Here is a 20,627-nt window from a genome sequence, read left to right as displayed (position 1 = left end):
TGTGACTCATATTTGTCCTCCATGATGAACCTGGGGGAAGGGGGATGCATTAATCCCACATAATTGCCCCAGACCATCTGTCTGTCTGTCTGTTTGTCTGTTGTTCAGTATGTCATCATCTGTTGTTCTGTCATGCACAATGTCTGCAATACCCCCAGACTGGATTTTAATGAAACTTCAGGGCATGATTGCTGCATTTGGACATTTTGAAAATTACGCTGATTGGCTTAAGTGGGGTGTTACAGCACTGGTTTATTACCTGTTGCACATCTTGCTAATGAAATCAATCTTTTCTGGTAACATTTTAGAGTTAAAAACTTCTTTTTTTTTTTGGTTGAGAAAGAGGTGACCCATTTCAAAAAGCAACACGAGCAGTGAGAAAGATTTTATATAAGTTTATAGTTTCACATAAAACACTTGTTGGGAAGTGAAATGTGAAATCAAACTTTTAAGTTATTTCCCAAGCAGTTGGGAAATGCCTTTTGCAGAGCTACATCCTGGTTCAACCTCGGCCTAGTAGCTGAGAATGAAGACAGTTTTGCAATGAATGACTGTAATGAACGTGGGTGTGTGACTACAGTGTGTGTGTGTTTCCCACAAATAAGTTTCAATAATGAGATCAACATGTGTCACCGCATTTAGAGTCCTCACAATTAACATAGTAAGTTAAGTATGATTAATGAATGGTTAATTTAAACAATGACAACTGATCTTTTGAAAATTTGATTTGGATTATTGGATTTTTAGGAAACACAGGAAGTGAGAAGAAGGGAAGGATATGTCACTACTCCATTTTGCCCTTTCTTTCTTTAAATAATTGGACTAAAGGGCCTAAGGGTGCCACAGTAGCTACAACATTTACTTGGTCATACACTGTAAATCAGTTGTTTCTGATCAGATTTGCAGGAAACTGGAGAATGAACTTCTCTATTTTGGGGATTTCAAATTTGCTGATTGTCCTGAGGGGGGCCCCGTAGTGTTAAGCACCTTTATGCTACACACACAGTTCTTAGCAAGAAAGGCTGGCACCTGCTCTTTCCCAGCTGTAAAACCAGCAATTAGGAAGCATAAGTTAGCATTTTTCCTTACTGCCAAAATCCACAGCTCTGCACAACCTGTTGACCTGTTTACACTTAAGCCTCAATGCAACGACGAAAAATTAACAACAAAGATGATTACAGTAAACCTAGACACTCACATACTGTGAGGCAGTTTTAGAGTAATTACAGACCTTAATATAATGTTGTGTATTTTATGCTTTATATTTCAGTTTCTCAGTCTTGAACAGGCTGTCGCATTGTTCCAATAATTCTCACATGCTCAGCACACTCTGGTTATCGAGCAGTTCACCACAGCACGGTACACAGTAAGTCCCCTCAGGAACATTCTAGTGGTTTTTTTGTTGAGGAAGTAGCATGAATAAACAATGCACTGCTGATGGGAGAATTGCGTTACTTGGGTGTTTTAATGCCAAACAAATACAGGTCCTCACACCCCCCCTGTGGGCCTGTAAGGCCTCATTTAATGCCCTGTCCTGCAGTTACATCACCACTTGGACATGCAGTGGTCAGCTCTATATGGTGTGTGTGCAGGCTGAGGGCCGTGTGACATACTTAATCTGAATGAGTAATTGCATAACTCCTTGCAAAGCTGCATGGCTCAGAACATGCACAGTTATCTGCTGAGGATGGAGCATCACTGATTGGTTTCCGCTGTGAGAGACAAAGGAACTTTGTGATGATTATTTTTCGCTCACAATGGTGAGATCAAAGCACTTCTGCAGAGACATACATAGCTTTTAAATGCTTAGTGTACTTTGGTAGGCTATAGAGTCAGATAGCTCTGCTCTAATGTACTGCTATATAACAGCAGCCCACATGTCTGAACCGACATGTTTAATTTAGAGGTTTTGGTGCGCATATTGCTGTGAGTGCATTTTTTAGGGTCGCTGCTAAATGACAGATTACTCACATTTGTGTGAGCCTATGTAATCCGATTCCGCTCCAGTTCATTCTGTGCAGACCTCATGTCGTCATACTGTAGCCTACTGTAGGAGCGCTTCAGCCTCGCGCAGGCCTGACCAATCACCCGCAGAATCATCCGACCCAGATGCACTTTGCACGGCTGTGAATAATGTCGACAGCTGTTGGACGACACGGTCACATCGTGTCCAAGTAATTATATCATGCAATGATGTAATTATGAGAAGCCTGTTTACTGGAATTGTATAAATGTCTCTAGATAATAATAATAATTATAATAATGATAATAATAATTCAACTGAACTTTATTTATCCCAAAGGAAATTCTTGTGCCAGAGAATGCTTCAAATTACAGTAACACTAAGTACAGTAACCACAATTTAACGTTCACCACCAGTAACAACCAGAACAGCCAGTGGGTTCCAGAGGTCAGGGTCACTCACTGGGCCCAGTTCGAAATAATAGAGTATTAAACATCTGGCAAAATATACAAATATACTCCAATAAGTAGTAGAAGGCTATCCTATTACATCACTTCATTTTTGTTCGAATTGGTGTACACATCCAAGGGAAATTTTATAATACCTTCTCAAAGTGAATAAATAACTTAACGTACTTTATAAGAGTGGACGGATTATGAGACATTGTGCCAAGGGCCTCACCACCTTCTCTACACAGGAGCAAGGCATGAAGACTTTGTGCTGGTTTTGTGTCCCTTTGAAGTTGTTGTGCATCTTTTTTGTGCTTTTTGTTTTCTTTTGTGATCATTTTGTGTCTGTTTGTGGTTGTTTTGTCCTTTTGTAGTCATGTGTGTGTCTTTGGGGTAATTATGTGCCTATTTGGGGGAAGTGTGTGTCTTTTTTGGTTGTTTTTCTGTTGTTTTTGTATTCAATTTGTGTCTCCTTGTGGTTGTTTTGTGTCATTTTGCAGTCATGTGGGTGTCTTTGGGGTAAGTTTGAATCTTAATGAGGGAATTGTGTGTCTTTCATGGTCATTTATTGTTGCTTTGTATTTGTTTAGTGTCTGCTTTTGATTGTTTTCCCCATATTTGTAGTTATTTAGTGTGTCTATTCCACATTGGTATATGTTAGTTTGAATGAAATTGTGCAAATGAAGACACTGACACTTGGGGGCCCCTGGACCTGTACCCGGTAGGCCCATTCAGTAATACATCCATCCTTGTAAGTAGTAAATGGTGGGTTAGGTAGGTCTATAGTAGGCTACTTTAAGTACACCATAACTGTATTTCTAGTCAATTTCATTTGTATTTTCTTTTCTTTTATCTTTTCTAGTCTACTTTATTACATTCTAATATTACATTCTCCTTTTTAATTGCGTTTTAAATGTTGCACCAATATATTCTATTTGCCCTATGTAAAGCACTTTGAGCTGCTTCTTTGTTGGAAAGGTGTTATAAAATAAACTTGCAGGTTAACACTTAAATGCTGTCTTTATTCTTCTCTTTGCACCGTTTTTTAATAACTATATGTTTTAATTAGGCTATATATATATATATATATATATATATATATATATATAATTGTTGTTATATGATCATGGGAACGATGATGATATTTATTTTGGGAGCCCAGAGTGATGCGTCTCCTCGTCGGCTCCATCGACTCGCTCGACACTCGACTCGCTCACTGTACACCAAACTCGCTGCGCTCTGACCACTGCAACTTTTGCAGAGACTCCTCACTCCACAGACATGTCGCACAATAGCTGAAGTAAACCTGTCACCGCGGCTCATCATCGGAGCCTCCAGAAATACACCGCAGGTCAGGAGGGATTTCAAACCGCACGGCCACCTCCTCTGTCGCTTCCCCTTCGCGTCGGACCCTCCGTTTGGAAACGCCTGGATATGAATTATGAGCATTTTCCTCACTAATGAACTGGGCCAGTAATGCAGGAGACCGCCGCGACTCTCTCATCAGTGTTTCAAGATGGCAGATTTTCATTGAGTTTTGAGCAGAAATCTCGCTTTATTTTTTGCCATGAATAACAGAAATCCTTGCACCGATGGCCCCTGTATACGAAGGTAAGATGCTTTTTGGAAATGTGCTGTTTTCTCCCCCCTGTGCGGAGCTCTGTCACTGAGCCTACTGTATCAATTGGGATACAATTGAATTGCGGCTGATACGGAGACAGATGCGTTGCACCCTCTCCTCTTTCAGTCAAAACCATCCAACATATATGCACATTATTATATCTAACCCCAGCGCAAGTATGCTGTCAAATGTCCCTGCAGCTGTGTGCGTACTGCTGCTGGTCACAGTTACAGAATAGGAGTAAATAGTCAGATTGAGCTGCCAGTCCGAGCTGAAATAGCGCTGATGAAGCAGCAAACCCTCCTGAAAAAGGTCAAAGACGAACATGTGTTTAACACACAGCAGTCTGCGTGTTGTAAATGTTTGTTCCTGGTAGAAATTACAGCTCATGCCTTAAAGAAGGAATGAAAGAAGGTCGGAGACCGATCGGTGCGAGTCTCGCCTCTCTGTATCCACTCTCCTTTTCCCTATCTCCAATTATTCCACAGCAATCTTTAACACCGACTGACTTTAGATCTTTCATTGCCTCTGGGAATTGATTCAAATATCTTATTCTATCTTCCGGAAACCAAAGGCAAGCTTTGAATACAGCGTATATTCGCTATCGCTGCAGCATTGTAGCTGTGACTAATCCAATTGAGAGAATGCTACCCCGCATGCTTCTCCAAATTGTTTGCTGTCATACAGTTTATTTTTTTTATTCTAAGAGAGTAATGCACACACACAGACAATGTGTTTGCTTTGCAATGTCGTTGCAAGGTGGGTTATAGATGTTAAACAGTGCAAGCGGCCCATTATAATCCGTGCAGGATCCGGGATCTATGCATGCACAACTGCAACTGCACAAATAATGCCACCAGATTAAATAGATTTTAAAGCAGAGGCTTTATTATGATAAGATTGCATGTCATTTTATATTAGATTTTGCTTTAATTCTGCTGTAGTAGTGCATCATTCAGAAATAGCCTAGTATACTTACAGTAGCCTGTGGAGATGCTTCTCTGACTACATTAATAACCTTTAACAGTATTTACAAAGGAAACAGAGGCTTACATGTAGATCAGAAGCTTGTGCAAACTGAATCGGAGCACAAAGCAAATGATGACCCTTGATGTTTCCAATATTTATTTTTGAGCAGCCTCATGTTTGCTATCTTCTTTCCCTACTCTATAGTCCCTCTGCTGGTGCTAAAGGGAACCCCTTTTTTTCCTAGTCAAAACTACCATTGAGAAAAAGAAGTATTGAAAAGTAACACTACACATTTTAGAGTGAGGTTTTTCCAAATTATCACAAGCAAAAGTGGTGTCTAATACGAATATGTAGGGTATTAAAAGGGCTGCTACAGAAGATGACAGTATCAGGAGCAACAATAAGGCTGCTACAAACTCCCCACTAAGTGCTGTTATGTCACTATGGGAATATTGTAGTGATTTTTCATTAGGGGTGTTGAAGCTTACAGGCAAAGCCTGAGACGACGGCGTTCCAACATGAAAAGGAAAGTTGAAAATGAGACTCCTATGCAAAAGGTAATTAGTGTAAATTACATTCCCCGGCTTTTCCCTTCACCACGGAGAGGAGGAGAAGGGAAGAGAAAGAGGCGGCAGGGGGAATTAATTACCTTGCCTGTCCCCCTCAGTGTTGGAGAGGCCTGTTATGTAGTGCAGTCATGGAAATGACCAAAGTCTCCGGTAGAATATAGGTTTGGGGGGCCCTTTTACGTAGACTGGGACCGGCTATTATGGTGATTGCTCACCCTCGGCTACAAGGCAACTAATAACTTAAATCTACGTGATGGACTGCTTCCTTTGATAGTTCAAACTTGAGCGTGTGGAGGAAAAAACACTTGAGACATGTGCTTTGTTTGCTGAACTTGATTTAACATTTATAATCACTTCTTTGGGATTAATTGTCTAAACATGGTTGAAGTTTTCAGGAAGGTGTATGAAATGGTGAGAGTGGTCACTGTCCTTAGTGAATGTGCGTCCATGTTTGCCTTTGGTCCTTCTTGGCCCAGACAGAAGGCCATCAGGCAGGCCTGCTGGCAGGCAGGGCAGCGGTCTGATCACCCTGGGAGCCTGGTCTCATAACCCAAACTGACACCTTGATGGATGTCTGATGAACGAGGCAGGTCCAGCAGCCCCCAGCTGTGGAAAAAGCTAATATTCACACACCGCCAAACCCTGTCTGCCCTCTTCCCTGGCTGGATATTGGCGTTGTGGCGCGCTTACGCCTGCATGCGCATTTGTCTCTATCTGTGTATGCCTTCGCACACATGTGCCGTCACCCATTTGTAGGGCAGGCCAGCGAGAGGATTAAGACAGCTGCAGAGCTGGGCACCAGGCAGGGACACGACTTCATTTGCAGATCTGCCTCTCACAGGTCAACCAGTACTATTCCAGAGAGCATTCGTTCATTCACACCCGGAAAAATGGACAGGGTGTATGACTCAGAGGCTGATGATGATGATAGTGATGACAGGCGCTGCAGCATCACAGGCAGATTAATGTTTTATCCATCCACGCAGGCATTACGTGTTAATGTGACTTTGAATTACCTCGTGGTTTTCCAGGTATAGGGAACGTACCCTGACCTCGTTCAGGGGAAGTTCCTCCTCTGAGGACAGAGAGGACAGACTTTCTCCGAAACTCCCCTCAACTCTCTCTGTCTCCCTCCCTCTTCCCCTCACGCTTGTTTGGACCCGCTTGATTGATATCTTCCTCACAGGCCGCGACCCAGGCTTAGACTCCAAGGTTGCAGCGTTTTTAAACTTTGATTAGAATTGCAGGAAGAACCCTGGGGGCCTTCGGGGGCCACGGCAGGGCCGCGCCCCGTGGCAGAGTCAGGGGGGAACCGAGGAGGGTCTCTCTTCCTGACTGTTATGACAAGCAGGGTGGTGTGTTTAGCTCTTTACTGTCCACAGTGGAGGAAGAGAAAGGCCTGGGGAAGGAGGATAGCCAAACAGTTAGTAGTTAAATAGCTGGCAGGAAGGAGCAGTCATCACTAGGCAAATCCTTATAGGTGCCATTGTGAATGTTTATTTCTTGTTTTTCACTGTCACTCAGCAGGCTGTTTTGATCTGTTTGTTGACCTGATGCATCACCTCATGACTTGTTTGGAAGGCGGCTTGCTCAGAAAGGGTTATGAAAATGGATAAGCTGTCTTTACAAGTATCGCTTTTGCATTATTCAAAGCTTCCTATCTGAAAAAGGAAGAGAAATCCAGTGTTCGGGGATTCTTTGTGCTATTGATTTGTTGGAGCATTTAGTAGAAGGAGCTGAGGTTTTGGAGGGAGATAGAATGTGAGTTTCGTGTGTGATGAGGTGTGTGTGTAGCTCTCGGTAGAAGACAAGGGAATATGTGAGCTCTCTCTGATGTGCTGAAATAGTTCACAGGTGTGATCTGAGGGTTTTTGGAAACAGATGAGGGGTAGGGTGGGGGGTGGGGGGGGGGCATCAGCCTGAACTGAAATGACAGGTTAGTAGAGGCCAGTCTGACACAGGAGGCCCGGCCTTGAATATGAGCAGAGTACTTCTGGCTCTTTCAACAAGCTCAACTCTTCATATACTCTTTTCAGCAAATTTCTCTGGAGTAAAACTGCCTCCAGTACTCGCGCACATCATTCTTCTGGTCCTCTTTTTTTTTTTTTTCTTTGGAAGAAATTCAATTGAGATGCAAGGGGACTTTGCGATTCTCATTTTCTCCTCAGTCAGTAAGCCTCCTGTTTTAGTGCTTCTGCCATATGTTTCAGACCTCTCTCGGAAACGACTCTGAAAGCCAGGCTCCGAGGTCCTTGAAGCGGGAGACCACATCAATTGCTGACATTAGTTGGTTTTTATCGAAGGGGAAGGGGGGGGGGGGCTGCCTGGGATGGAGCCTCAACCCTGTCGACTGCTTACACAAGGCATTTCCGTGTTGGTTGTCATGCATGTGTGAAGGCCCTTTTTTCCCCCTGCACTGTTGTTTCACACTGTGTATGGTGTCAGCTTGTGTGGAACAGCTGCCTCTGGCTCTGACTAGCAGCGGAACGACTCTGGGTTCTGTTAAAGAGGAAACTAGTGTAACAGGCATCTTAGAGTTGCTCTCTGGTCTGTAATAAAAGTTGCAAATATGTGATATCTGCGTTTAGGAAATTGAGAACACCTCACAGTCCCTTGATTGCTGGAATTAAAACTGTAAACACGACCCATGATATTTTAATTCTTTGAATGCTTTTATTCTCTAAATGGATTTGGAGCATTTTATAAGCAATTCTCTGCTTTTCAGTGGGGTTCCACATTACCGAAAAATGTTCACCTCCGTGTATTTGAGGATCAGCGTGACAGAGAAAAACTTGACGAACGTCCCTCTTAAATCTAGATAACCTCCTCTTGCTAAAAGTAATGTAATAAGCGCTCCACAGCGAGGATGAGAGTAGGATCTGTTCAAAAGTGGTGAGAGCCCCTGCACCTTACGACACATCCATTGCTTTGATCTGCTACGAGAGCCACAGTTCAAACAAAGGTTCACATTTTACTGCTTCTCAACGCAGCGCACAGAGTGAATGAGGCCTTTTGTTAACTTGGGCCCTGCTAAGCAATAATTACACAGAGATTCCTGGAGCATAAAGGGCACTTTATACACTGAAGGTGTCAAATCGTTTCTTAAAAAATATATTTAAGCGAATAATACCGCGCAGTGCAGCGTGATCTGCATTTTGCTCACATGCCATGTATTGCATGCTCACTTTGCAATCATCATCCGCCAATGACCCCTCCAACTCCCACCCCGCGCTTCTCCGCCCCACCCCCACATCTATCTCTTATCTGTCTTTCCATCCCGCTCTGTTTGTTGATAAGCCGAGAGGCCATTGGCCAGCACACATGGTGCCCATGTGACACTTCAGCAACAGCCTGATGGCCAGATTGGAAGCCCCCATGTATGTGTGTGCGTGTAATTGGAGGCTGCTTTTGAGAAGAGGTCTAACTACTGTAGCTTTTTTGTTCTCCCTAATCATGACCCCCTCCCCTCCCACCCAAAAGCCCTCAGACTCCCCCATTGCTTCCCGCCTCACTCCGTCCCCCCTCTGGCTTGTCTTATTGCCATCACTAACCCCCCAAAACCAAACCACCAGCTTGTTTGTGGCGCACATTGTCCCAGGTCTTAATCCTATTGTTTGTGATAATGTCCCCCTCTCCATACCAGTCCATTTGACATCGCACTCTCTGGAAGAGAGCTGCCGTTCGCTGGCTGTGTTTATCATTATCTAATTTGGCTTTTCAACTCGACACGTCACATTGCACATGCACACGTGAAGCTGCTAAAAAAAAAGTTGAACAAAGCCTCGAATGTGGTGCGAAGACAACAGATGATGTAAGGTACTACAGCTGGATGGTGAGGGCAACTACCAAGCTCGCAGCCACTTCATTTAGACAAAAGATCCTAACCGTCTCTTCATATTACTCGAAGCGTGGAGTGAAAAATGGCTTGCAGTTTTTAATCAAGCCTTTCATAACCTCTACATTTTTCCTCATCTTCAGAGTGAAGGAGACGGGGTGAGGATAGCGAGGGAGAGGGGGGAGTGTTTACAAGCAGATATTGAAATGAGCAGCAAAGGACTGAATTACACAGGCACTGAGGTTGCTGTTTTTTATGGTATGTGACACTATAGACGCAGCTATGGGCTCTGCCATGTCCAGCCAACGTGGTCTTAGTGCCAGCCCCATCTCCACTCCTGGCTCCGGCCCCTCTCGGTCATGGAAGGGAAGTGGAGCGATGGGTGGCTGCTGGCGGCCCCTTCACAGATGGCTGCAGGTACAGCGCTACGCTTGGCTGATAACCAAAGGACTTCAAAGCTCAGACGAGCGCTCAAGCCCATTTCTGTCCAGAGCCAGGAGGCAAAAAGGCATAGAACAGAGAAAGGAGACGGCAATAGACGAGGGCCGGGGTAGTCAAAGGAGTCAACAGGCATGGAAATGAGCAGCTTTAGCCCTTTCCTTTTCCCCCCACGTGCTTTTTGTGCAATATTTGCTCTCGTGTTCCGTCTCACAAAGTCACTTCTTATCTTCTTATTGAATCTTATCATTTTTTTTCTTTTTCTACACGCCTTGTGATTCTCATTATTCTATTACTGTGAAAGCAGTTGTTATGACACATCCCCACACTAGCCTGAAATGGGAAAAAAAAGTGGGGTCACTGCCCCTCCCTCTTAAGTTTTACTTAATTTGGTTCAGACCGGATATTCTCTTAGGAATCCTGTACTTCCCTGTGAAAAATGAGCTCCACGACATAGTAAACTAACAAGTCACACATCAGAAAGACGCAGGAGGTGGAAGTGACAACACTGATAGAAATCACTCAGAGGTTTCATGAATTCTCCTGCAATGTAGTAAAAAACGGTTTCTATATCTGTTTGATATTCACATATACAGCAAAAAATGATTTCTTTGTTAGCACTGAGGGCTGGAAACCAAGCTGTTATTAGCTTTTAAGGGATAATGTAGAGAGAGAGGGAGGGAGAGAGAGATGTTAAAAAGTAATTTATTCAATTAGACTATCCCGTGGCTCCTCTAATACCACTCCAGTACTGACATGAGAAAACGCTGAATGTCTTAACTGTAAAAAATATCTCCTCATAGCTGCACGTACATCTCGGAAGACGTTTGGAAACATTCAGCTGCGGCATAAGTGAATGATTATGGTTGTTTAATGACAGTTTGAACCCTTTTTATTAAAAAATGCAATATTTAGGATCCCCAGAAAGGTTTGAAGGAATGGTTATGCCTTTGCAATTTCTATTATTTTATTCTGAAAGCTGCTTATTTCAGCTCTTTTATTTTAATAGATTCACAGTAGGAGCATGCACTGTTTGCTCAGCTTTGAGGAGCTCACAAAACAGAAACAATAGTGACATTTATTACTGAAACTTATCCTCATATGGCCTAATCATATAAAGTTTCATGGTTAAGTAAACTAAACAAAATTCAGGAAGAGAGATACCTGTTTATGTTTCTTTACCCAAGTGTGTTGCAGCATAAAAAACAGGCTGCACACCTTTTAGATCCACTCCTCACTTCAAAGCCTCAGGCACCATCATGGCCAGCCAGCAGCTCTGCCTGGAAGCCTTTTGAACTGACCCCTCCATTCAGCCTGAGAGACAGAGAGGGAGAGGGAGAATGGCAGTGAGACAGGGAGTGACAGAGATTGAAAAAAGTAAGGTAGAAAATGGAGGGAGGGAGGGCAGTGGAGCTGGGGGGGGAGATGAATACCCTCTTGTGGGGGGCCCATGGGCCTCAGGGGCACTACCAGAGGTCAGGGTAGCTCGAGGGGTGTGGGGGTCACTGGTCTGAGAGGGATTTTGGTGGTGGTGGTGGTGGCGTTGGGGGTTGCAGATCTCACCCCTTGTCCCCGTTAACCTGTCTCCTCCTTACATCTGGGATCAGCATCGGCCCGGCAAGGCGCCCATCTCCTCACAGCTCCCCTGATAAAGCCCAGCAGCTGCTAACACACACAAACACGCTCCAACCCCTCCATCACTTTTAGAGAAGCTGGCCCAGAGAAAGGCCAAAAGTTGACCTTTAGCTTAGTAGACCTGTTCTCTTCCCTTTACTGCTCCAGAGCAGGTCTAGGCCAGGGAAGTTGTTTTTTTTAACCTCATTAGGGGAGACAGAGACAGTGTGTGAGGAGTTTCATAAGCACTAAACTTGAAGACATTTGGACACAAACATGGCATCCACCTCAGTAACATTAACCTCATCCAGCATTTGAATAACCCTGACAAAAACACCTCAGCTAGGCTAACACACTATTAGCATTTCTATCTTTACTCACAGTAAAGCATCTTACGGTATGATGAATCATTATTTACTGGCGTCCCACAGGTCATCTTTTCCATCTGTTAAAATCCCTCTCAGCTACTACTCAGCTGGGAGTCCAGAAGCAGCTCCGACCGCAGGAACAAACCCAAACTGGCAAATTCTTACAGTAGACGGATCTTGTTTCTTGTAATTCACTAAACAAAGTTTGTCATAATGGTTATAATTGTAAAACCAACAACTCTTCTTCTCCTTTTTGAAGGTGTTTACCTTTCATGCAGGCCAATCCAAATGTGTACTTCTCATACACTCAGTGTGTGGGTGTTAAACTGATGGTCAGAATAGCCATTTCCTGCCCGTGGTTTTGGCTGCTATTTGCGACTGCGAGGACACTGTAAATATAATCGGCTAAAGCCACGATTTTCACGCTGAATCAGACGCAGAGGGCTGAGTTGGCTCGCTGTATTTATTACCTCAGCTCTGTGGCCAAAAAGACTCAACAGCCATGTTTACGACACCCTGTCAGTTGGATTAAGGACACATATGCCATGCTAAATTGGTATGTGAGCATGTGTTTGTGTGCGTGTTATAATCTTTTAAAAGCTGTTTGACTATATAGCATGGTGGGCCTACTTACAATGTTAAAGAAAAGACGGGACAGAATGGGAGAAGCCACAGAAGGAGAGAGGGTTAAAGAGAAGACGATGAAGAGAGATTAGGAGATTAACACAGTTTATCAAGCATGTATATGGATGAGTCACCTGCAGTATGAAGGCTGGAGTGGATGTTGAGGCATTTTCGAGGGAGAAAAAGGCATCTGTAGTCTAAATTAGTCTGATCTGTGGCTTTAATAGGCCCTGAGCAGCAGCTTCACACACCCTTCTGAAATACCACACACTCCTGTCGCCTGGGGAGGCATGTGCACCATCTCCAGCTTGTATTTGATAGCATTGGGAGGTGGAGTATGCTGGGGTAGTCAGGGGAGCAGGAGGCCAACCGCATGTGGAGGTTATTAGGAGCTCTGATGTGAAATGGATAGAAGTTACCCTGTTTTCTCCTCTGTGAGGCAAGAAGTGGGCTTCATGTGGCAACATCAGTGTTAATCATTATCAACCACACTGACCAGCCTGTGTGTCAGAACCTGTCATTCAAAAACACCCCAGCCACCCTGGTTTTGAGCTAGCAACTTGCAAGACCTGAAAGTAGCCAGGCATTGGTACTTTTTTTTTTTTAATGCAGTGTTTCAGAAAACAAACAAGAAACTAGAATAGTGTACTTAGTAGTGCGCAGCTCTCCGCCAGGCGGCTGCCAGATCTGATCGCACCCATGCTAGACAATTCTTGCATTCCAGCAGACGCGTTGCAGCAAATTTCAGAAGCGAAATCCCAGAAATTAATAAAAATACACTCCTCTATTTCTGACGGAGTGCAGTGCACAGAGCAAATCGATTTATCCTGCTAACAGACACTGTATATGAAATATAGATAGCCTCTCATGTAATTATGAGTATGATTAAATTATTGATAACTAAGACACAGCACAACACAGTAGGAAATAACAACAATAAACACAATTAAAACAGACAAACACAAAACCATTTGAATACATAGCTTGTTTGCAATTCTACAAAATCAGGCAGGCAAAAACTGCAGCTAGTTGAATTTTCCCTCTAGGCTCCCTTACAGTTAAGATGGCTGTGAAAACTGGGCCTTTAATCATCTCATAACGTGCATACCTTCACTGGATCATAACATATCCAGTATAGAATCAATCTGCAGATTCCAACGGTTCAAAATGAGGCCAGAGGTTTTTATGGATGTCAGTTTTTGAGCCATGATGAAGGCAAAAATGTGGCCCGCAACGGACTCGGTGAGGCGTGTTGTTTTAGCCGAGCTGATTTCTGGAAAACTTGCAGCCCCTTATTGTTAAGAGGAGTGAGGAGTCAGCAGGTAATGACGGTATAAAACAGATAATTAAGCAGGTTTTACATCAATTGTGAACCCCCAAAATAAGAGATGTTCTGAAGCATACAGTCATAAATATGCACACAAAATATTAGTCTGATTGGTCCAGTAGTTTGAGTTTGGACTGAGAGAAACACACATACACACACACACACACCCACACCCACACACACACACACACATACACGCCTGGAGGTAAAAATAAGAATTCTGCAAAGCCTTGTCATTCATGAATATCTTTTCCAAGCAACGCATTCCTCTGTTGTTGTATTATTAATAAACCAGACAGCCCTATCAGTTTGCTGTTTGAATACAGCTGTGTTTTGGAAATACAGGAAGTTGTGGCCCTGCCTGGGTGTGATTGGTCCCCAGGTGCCTAGTCAGGTTGGACTGGTTCCTCTGTTGTCGGGGTTCATTGCAGGGTTTTAAAGGGGTGGGACGTTAGAAAAATCCCTCTGGGTGTGTGTGTGTGTGTTTTGGGGTGGTGGTTTAATGCATGTTGTTACTACACAGCTTAGACTGTCGAGCTCTGACAAATAGTTGAGGGAAAAGAAACAGCAATAGTCATAAAGTTGCACACACATTAACACACACACTCATACACGTGGAGTCTCAGATATGCAGAGAGGCATGTCTGTGGGTACATGCCTACTAACACGTGCGTACACATACTCTGCACACATGCAGAGAGCAGCGTTGGGTGCATCCTTGGTGGAGCAGGATCGACATTATTGCAGCTGTCTGTGTCGGATATTAATGCAGATGCAGACTTTGACCCCTCAGTTCAAGAACACACCCAAAATCAGTACTTAGTGGTCTGTACCATGGGACAGGGCAGGGTGGCAGGGTGGGGCAATGATGCCGTCTCCTCAAAACACCGTCCAAGGCAGTGCTCCCTCCAACTCACATCTTTCCTTGAGACTCTCTCTGCCTGTGGTTTTAGGTTTTAACATCTCCCGCTGCTTCACTTCTCTTACTTTGCTCTCCAAATCAATAGCTTACCAACTGCAAATAGTGCTCCAGAAATGTAGTAAAGAGTAAAGACTATTAACTCACATAACACTTTGGATGTCATATTAGTGGGGTTAATACAAATTTGAACTTCACAAAGTGAAAACCTGTTTGGAATATATTAAGCAGCCCGTGCATAAATGAAAATCATGGTGGGTTTTTCTGTTAATTCCTTTGTTTAGTTGATCATTTTTGTCTGAGAATATAATTATATTTGTGTGTCCAGGAAGAGGTCGGACCCTTTAGAAATAAAATTAAGGTCTCCATCTCTGAAAGGTTCCTTCACAAACCTAATTCTGCTCCTGTTGCTAAAAGGAGCCCCAGCTCCTTGTGTGTGTGTGTGTGTGTGTGTGTGTGTGTGTGTATGTGTGTATGCAGGCATGTGTCGCTGTGCGAACATCGGCATCATTGTATTTCATTTTGTGTTTGCATATCACCGCCTTTTGTCCTTCACTTACTGAGACGCCATCCTTTCAAAACCTCAGGTTGCGGTATGTTGCAAGGACAGCAAATAAGGCCGTCATTCACATTCACACTAAAACCCTCTACTTTGTCTGTAGATTATAGCACAGCACGGTCGGCACGCAACAAAATCCATACTGCACCGGCCCCTCTCGAATCAATTTGCCATTGTCCGATGTTTTCTTCCCACATTGTGCTCATCTGTGTGTCCTCCCCCATTGTTGTCTGTGTTGGGTTACTGTTTCTTGCCTGCAGTTCTCGTATGTTGATCTCATTACAGTACATTGTGTCCAGCTGTCATTGTTGATCCCAATGACATAAGAGGAAGTGTGGTGGAGTGGGGCGTTTCTTACTGTGTGTACATGATAAGCATTCTAGAGAACGGCTGCTTATCAGGTGTGTCCCTGCGTGGCCCTGCAACGGCGTTTGCAGCCGTAGTCAAAGCAACACAGCATGATGGATGTCAATGGTAGTGCATTCGAGCCATGAGCTGATAGCAGAGGTGGAGCCAAGTCACTGTTTTGCAAGTCACTTGTAAATCTCAAGTCTTTGCACTCAAGTCCCGACTCCTAAACATTAGAGTAAACAAGTCACTCATTTTTGTTGCTGTTTATTGCTTATTTGTTAAAACAAGTTTGCTTAAAGTTTCTGCGTCTCCATCTGTAATTTTACGACCCACACGTTTTGCATTCTACAGTTGTATTTTGTTGACCACTGCATAGTTTTTGTACACAAACAAAATGGTCTTTGATATCATTTTTTCCAAATGGTGCCCAGTATCGTCACATTAATTTTGCATGGTTCTCTCTTTGACTTGATAAGATGCTTTCAGATTGGTTCAAACCAAGTAGATCATGGGGAAAATAAAAGTCGACTTGTTAGTTGATTCAGGAAATGAAGGTAAATGCATTGATCCGTGACACACTTTTTAAATCTTTAGGCTTGGGAAAAGGTATCAAATATTTTCAAGTCAAAAGGCTCAAGTCAAAGTGAAGTCACAAGTCATTGGTGTTAAAGTCCAAGTCGTAAGTCTTCTTTGATTTTGTCAGGTCGATTCTAAAGTCATCAAAGTTGTGACTCCAGTCAAGTGACTTGAGCCCACACCTATGCTTAACAGGTGCCACTGCTTTATGGCTGGTCATGTTTTTTAACCCCCGTCTCCTCATTTATGCCGCCACACACGAGACTTCTGCACAGAACAAATAGTTTCTTCTTTTCTTTTCCACATTCAACATTTAATGGGCATTTATTACAAAGCTTTCTTTTTTCTTTCTTTCTTTCTCTCTTGTCTCGGTGGGGAGGAAGTTTGGTGCTGTGCTTTGTACACTTGCTACACTCGTGATTTGATTAATAAGAAATCCAGCTCAAGCCGAGCCACTCTGCCACCCCCCCCTCGCGCTCCCTCCTCGTCTCCCGCTCCTCTCCTCCACCCCGCGCCTTGGTTCAGCGCCTGGTTAGGCTGACCTGGCAGTATAAACAAGGCAAATGTTTTTCTCACGCCAGCCGTTTTATGACCACACTTACAACGTTAATGGCGGGCTCCTTATCTGCTGACAGTTACCCGGGGGGAAGCAGGTTTTGCAGCTTTACTTTAGATTAAAAGTGTTAATATTTTAACTTCAGCTACACAAGTTGTTGTAGCTCAGGTAGAGTCTAAGAAAGTTTATAACCAACTCAACAGCTGATGTGAATGTGTGCAGCTGTAAGCATACTTGTGTTGGTGCTCCTGTGTGCTTGTGAGTTTACTTATTTATCTATGCATTTGAACAAGTGCCGTCCCAACATGTTATCTCACAGCTAACACAACATGCTGTATCTTTGGCTGTTTGCTTCCAGGAAGGGGAGAGTTGAGGGAGTGTCACATTTACAGCAGGCATGCTGCTGATTTACGAGCCGAGAAGTCCAGTATGTGTCTGTCAGACGGCATTCACATTTTCCTCTTACGCTGTCAATATGCTCGATGGATATTTGCCCTCTTTTGTGCGTTTGTAAGAGAGCGGACGGAGACATGGCGAGCCAATTCCAACTGGTCAAATAGTGTGGTCAGGATGAGCATAAAGGCTGATGGAGCAGCAGCCTGCATGACAGTATCTCCCCGCGAGCTCGTCTGATGCATTATTCTATAAATAAGCAGAGATGAGAGAGCTAAAAAGGCAGACAGGATGGTCAATAGTGGCCGCGGGTGAGAGAGAGGGAGAGAGACTATGCAGTGTCAAGCTCCAGCTCCCCTACTGAGGGCAGAACTCGAGCAGGAGGCAGGAAGGCTAGGCTTCTCTGTGTGGACAATATGTTCCTCTTCAGTGGTGCGTTCAATGTTGCGTTTAACCCCAAAGTCACTGTCCTCACTGCAGGTTTTCCATCAGTGGTTCTGTTGGCCATGGAGCTTCCATACAGAGATCAGGGGCTCACTGAATGCTTTGAGTGCAAAGTAGATGTTAGTCAAATGCTATGGCCTTTACAGCTGACCCAATTGTAGAACTATGGGAGAGTTTGGACCGACATGCTCAGGTTCAGATACACCAAGTAGACTAAGCTAGTGGTAATTGGGGCGCCCAGTAGCTCACCTGGTAGAGTGGGCACCCCATGTACAAAGTCTCTGTCCTTGATGCAGCAGCCATGGGCTCGATTCTGACCTGTGGCCCTTTGCTACATGTAGTCCCATCTCTTTTCCCCTTTCACGCTCATTCTGTCCTTTCTACTGTAATAAAGGCAACAAAAATAAAGTAGTAGCCTCACGTCACATGTCTTGACCCAAACCTTGCTCTTGAACACAGCACAAAGACAACAGCCAACGGCTAACTAGCACGTATGCCCTGCGCCTTAGTGAAAGAAAATAACTTCCATAACAGCAGGCAGTGGTAGTCTATGTTCCTCATTCAAAAAAGGGAAGACCGACAGGATGGAATAAAGAAGCTATTTAGCCTGTTAGAACATTAACAAGACAAACCGATGTTGAAAGAAAAGATGATATCTATCATGCACTAGTGAACAAAAACACAAGCAATTACAACCATTTCTGCCGGAGAGCTCAATGGCTAAAAAAATTATCTAACCTAATATAAAAAGTTTGTTTTGATAGCATGCCCTCTTGACATTACTCATCTGTTTGCTTTCCTCACTTCTGTTTCTCTTCTCATGCACAGAGCTGAACTGCTAATCGCAGGGATATTACTCAGTAACAGACTCCGCCGTCGCTGTTGCAGATTCAACATGCTGAATCGGCCGAAAAACAGCTGGCAAAGGCCCACTAGTGCCAACCATGTGGAACACACCACAAAAACTAGAGAAACTAGGGCCCTACATTTACCGACAGTTGTCCGTTGGCTTGGTGTGTCAGGGCCCTTAGACATCACTATCATCAAACGTCTAGATGAGGGAATGTCTTTTTGAAGAAGACTCCAGAAGAAAACTATTACAGGGTGAATTAAAGCTGTTCTGGTGGCCCACTTCTTTCCTAAAACATATTAGGTTGGTCTTTCCTTTAGTTTGTCTCCTGTCTGTATGTGTCAGTGTGTTCAGAAAAGGGATGGAGGTGCTGCAAGTAGTTCTCCAACACCCACATGCAAACGGCAGCGAAGGGTGAGATAATGCTATGTCTAGACAGTCGTTTCATTAGCCAACGATTTGCCCATGCTCCCCCCCTTCAACCTTTCAACCCCCAGTCCAGCAGGCACTAGGATGTCCAGTAAAGAGACAGGGTCATCAGAGCGTCTCTGTCGGTGTCAGTAGCCATTAGGCCTCAGGAAGTGGACCAAATATATCCAAGCCAGGGAACATCGAACAGACAGACCTGACTGCTTTCTCTGGATTGTCTCCTAGGTGATGGCAGGGATATATTTATTTACAACCCTGATCTTATGCATTTTTGCCGTTCCATTTCTTTTTATCTCAGCCTCAAATGGTTTTAAATCATGGTTCGTATATAGCGCAGAACTTCGAGGAGAGGCACAGATGAGTTGAATGATAAGCAGCTATTATATTAAAAGACTATTTGTAATTACAAAGGACTACTTGGCAGGTTTGGTGGTGTCTAAAGGCGTCCTCATCAATACTCTCTGTCAGGTTGTCAGCGGAGTATAAATGACGGGTTTAATAAAAGAGAGTAAACAGAAGCAGGTCACAGGCTAGAATGTGAGGGCCACTTGTGGCCCCGCTCTCCACGCTCTATTCTCCTTCCCTCCCTTTCAGTCCATCTCTCGCCCTCGCATGGCATGCAGAATGGCCCTGATCCTCCCAAAAAGAAGATTAACAAACCTCTGACAGAGAAGTAATCTCTCTGAAAACATTGACTCCTACCATTTCAACATGCTGCCTCTAAACAGTGGAAAATGCCTCTCTGGTATGCTTAATTGCAGTATGTGGGACACACAGTGCTCCTTTAGGTATGCTAAATGGAAAGCCTTGGCTACTGAAGGCATTCCAACATTGTAAATGTGCAACAATGGACCTTTACAGTTTTGCGCTTGGCATAGGGTTCAGAAATTCAAATAAACTTCACGAGGACATTTTCAAGGCAAGGTCTTTTGCGCTGTGTTGTTTCTGACAACAGTATAGAGGGTTTGGTCGTTCAGATTCTAGATCATAAACATGTTTGAACCTCTGTTTGGATGAAGAGTGATTCATGAGGACTGGGGCAGCTTTCCCAATGAAGTATAATTGGTCACATTGTTGCCTGTGTATGTTGTCATGAGATAACATTCCAACCATTTGACCTCTTACTTTTGGTCCATTTAATTACTTATCTGTGTTTCGCACAAGGCTCCTAACTGCAGCACTGTTTGTACAGCTTTGACTTTTGTGGCAAAAACCAGCTGTGCTGAATTTCTTACGCTAAATTTCAAGAACCATCCAATGCATTCCTAAATATTTTTGTCTGCCTTATTTAAGAGGCTTCCCTCAGTTTAGGGGGAACACTGTGTGGCCCTCAGTTCATTGCACCGTGCAGGCAATGTCAAGTGAACTCTTTGACCACAATGTTAAAAGTGACAGAGTCAATGAGTGACTAAGATCAAGGTTGAGGAGGAATTCATGTGATGCTAATGCAAAGAGCAGCAAGCCTCGATCTGGCCTTGTAAAACCCCAAGCTATCCGTAATCATGCTGGCAGATATGTAATGCTGGAATTTTCCATAAGAGGAACAAGCCGGCTCTGTGTCTGTCCATCCATCGTTGTGTCTGTCGGTCTGTGCCTGTGATTATCCTGTCAGGCTCTCAGTGACACGCTGTTGATGCTGCTGTGTGACGCAACCCATCATTCAAATTATTTTTAGTGTAAAGTCCAGGCACAGGAATTGGTAATCCAAGGAGTGACATCTGGCCTTCAGGGCTTATGTGATTAGCAGAGAGCCTTGCCCCTAATAGCCGAGCG

The 20,627-nt window shown here is 43.9% G+C and overlaps 1 protein-coding gene across 1 annotated transcript in view; it reads left to right on the top strand.

Moving 5' to 3' along the window:
• The first annotated feature begins 3,678 nt into the window (after window positions 1-3,678).
• The window catches only part of hipk2 (homeodomain interacting protein kinase 2), a 76,050-nt gene continuing 59,101 nt past the window's right edge, over window positions 3,679-20,627 (top strand). The window contains exon 1 of the mRNA XM_049573398.1: window positions 3,679-4,023. Coding sequence (XP_049429355.1) covers window positions 4,005-4,023 — 19 coding nt within the window. The 5' untranslated portion in view covers window positions 3,679-4,004. The remainder of the gene's footprint in view (window positions 4,024-20,627) is intronic.

Source organism: Epinephelus fuscoguttatus, linkage group LG4 (genome assembly GCF_011397635.1).
Source record: "Epinephelus fuscoguttatus linkage group LG4, E.fuscoguttatus.final_Chr_v1".
In the NCBI taxonomy this organism is placed as follows: domain Eukaryota; kingdom Metazoa; phylum Chordata; class Actinopteri; order Perciformes; family Serranidae; genus Epinephelus; species Epinephelus fuscoguttatus.
The sequence above is the reverse complement of the archived record's forward strand: the minus strand, read 5'-3'. Positions and strand labels throughout refer to the sequence as shown.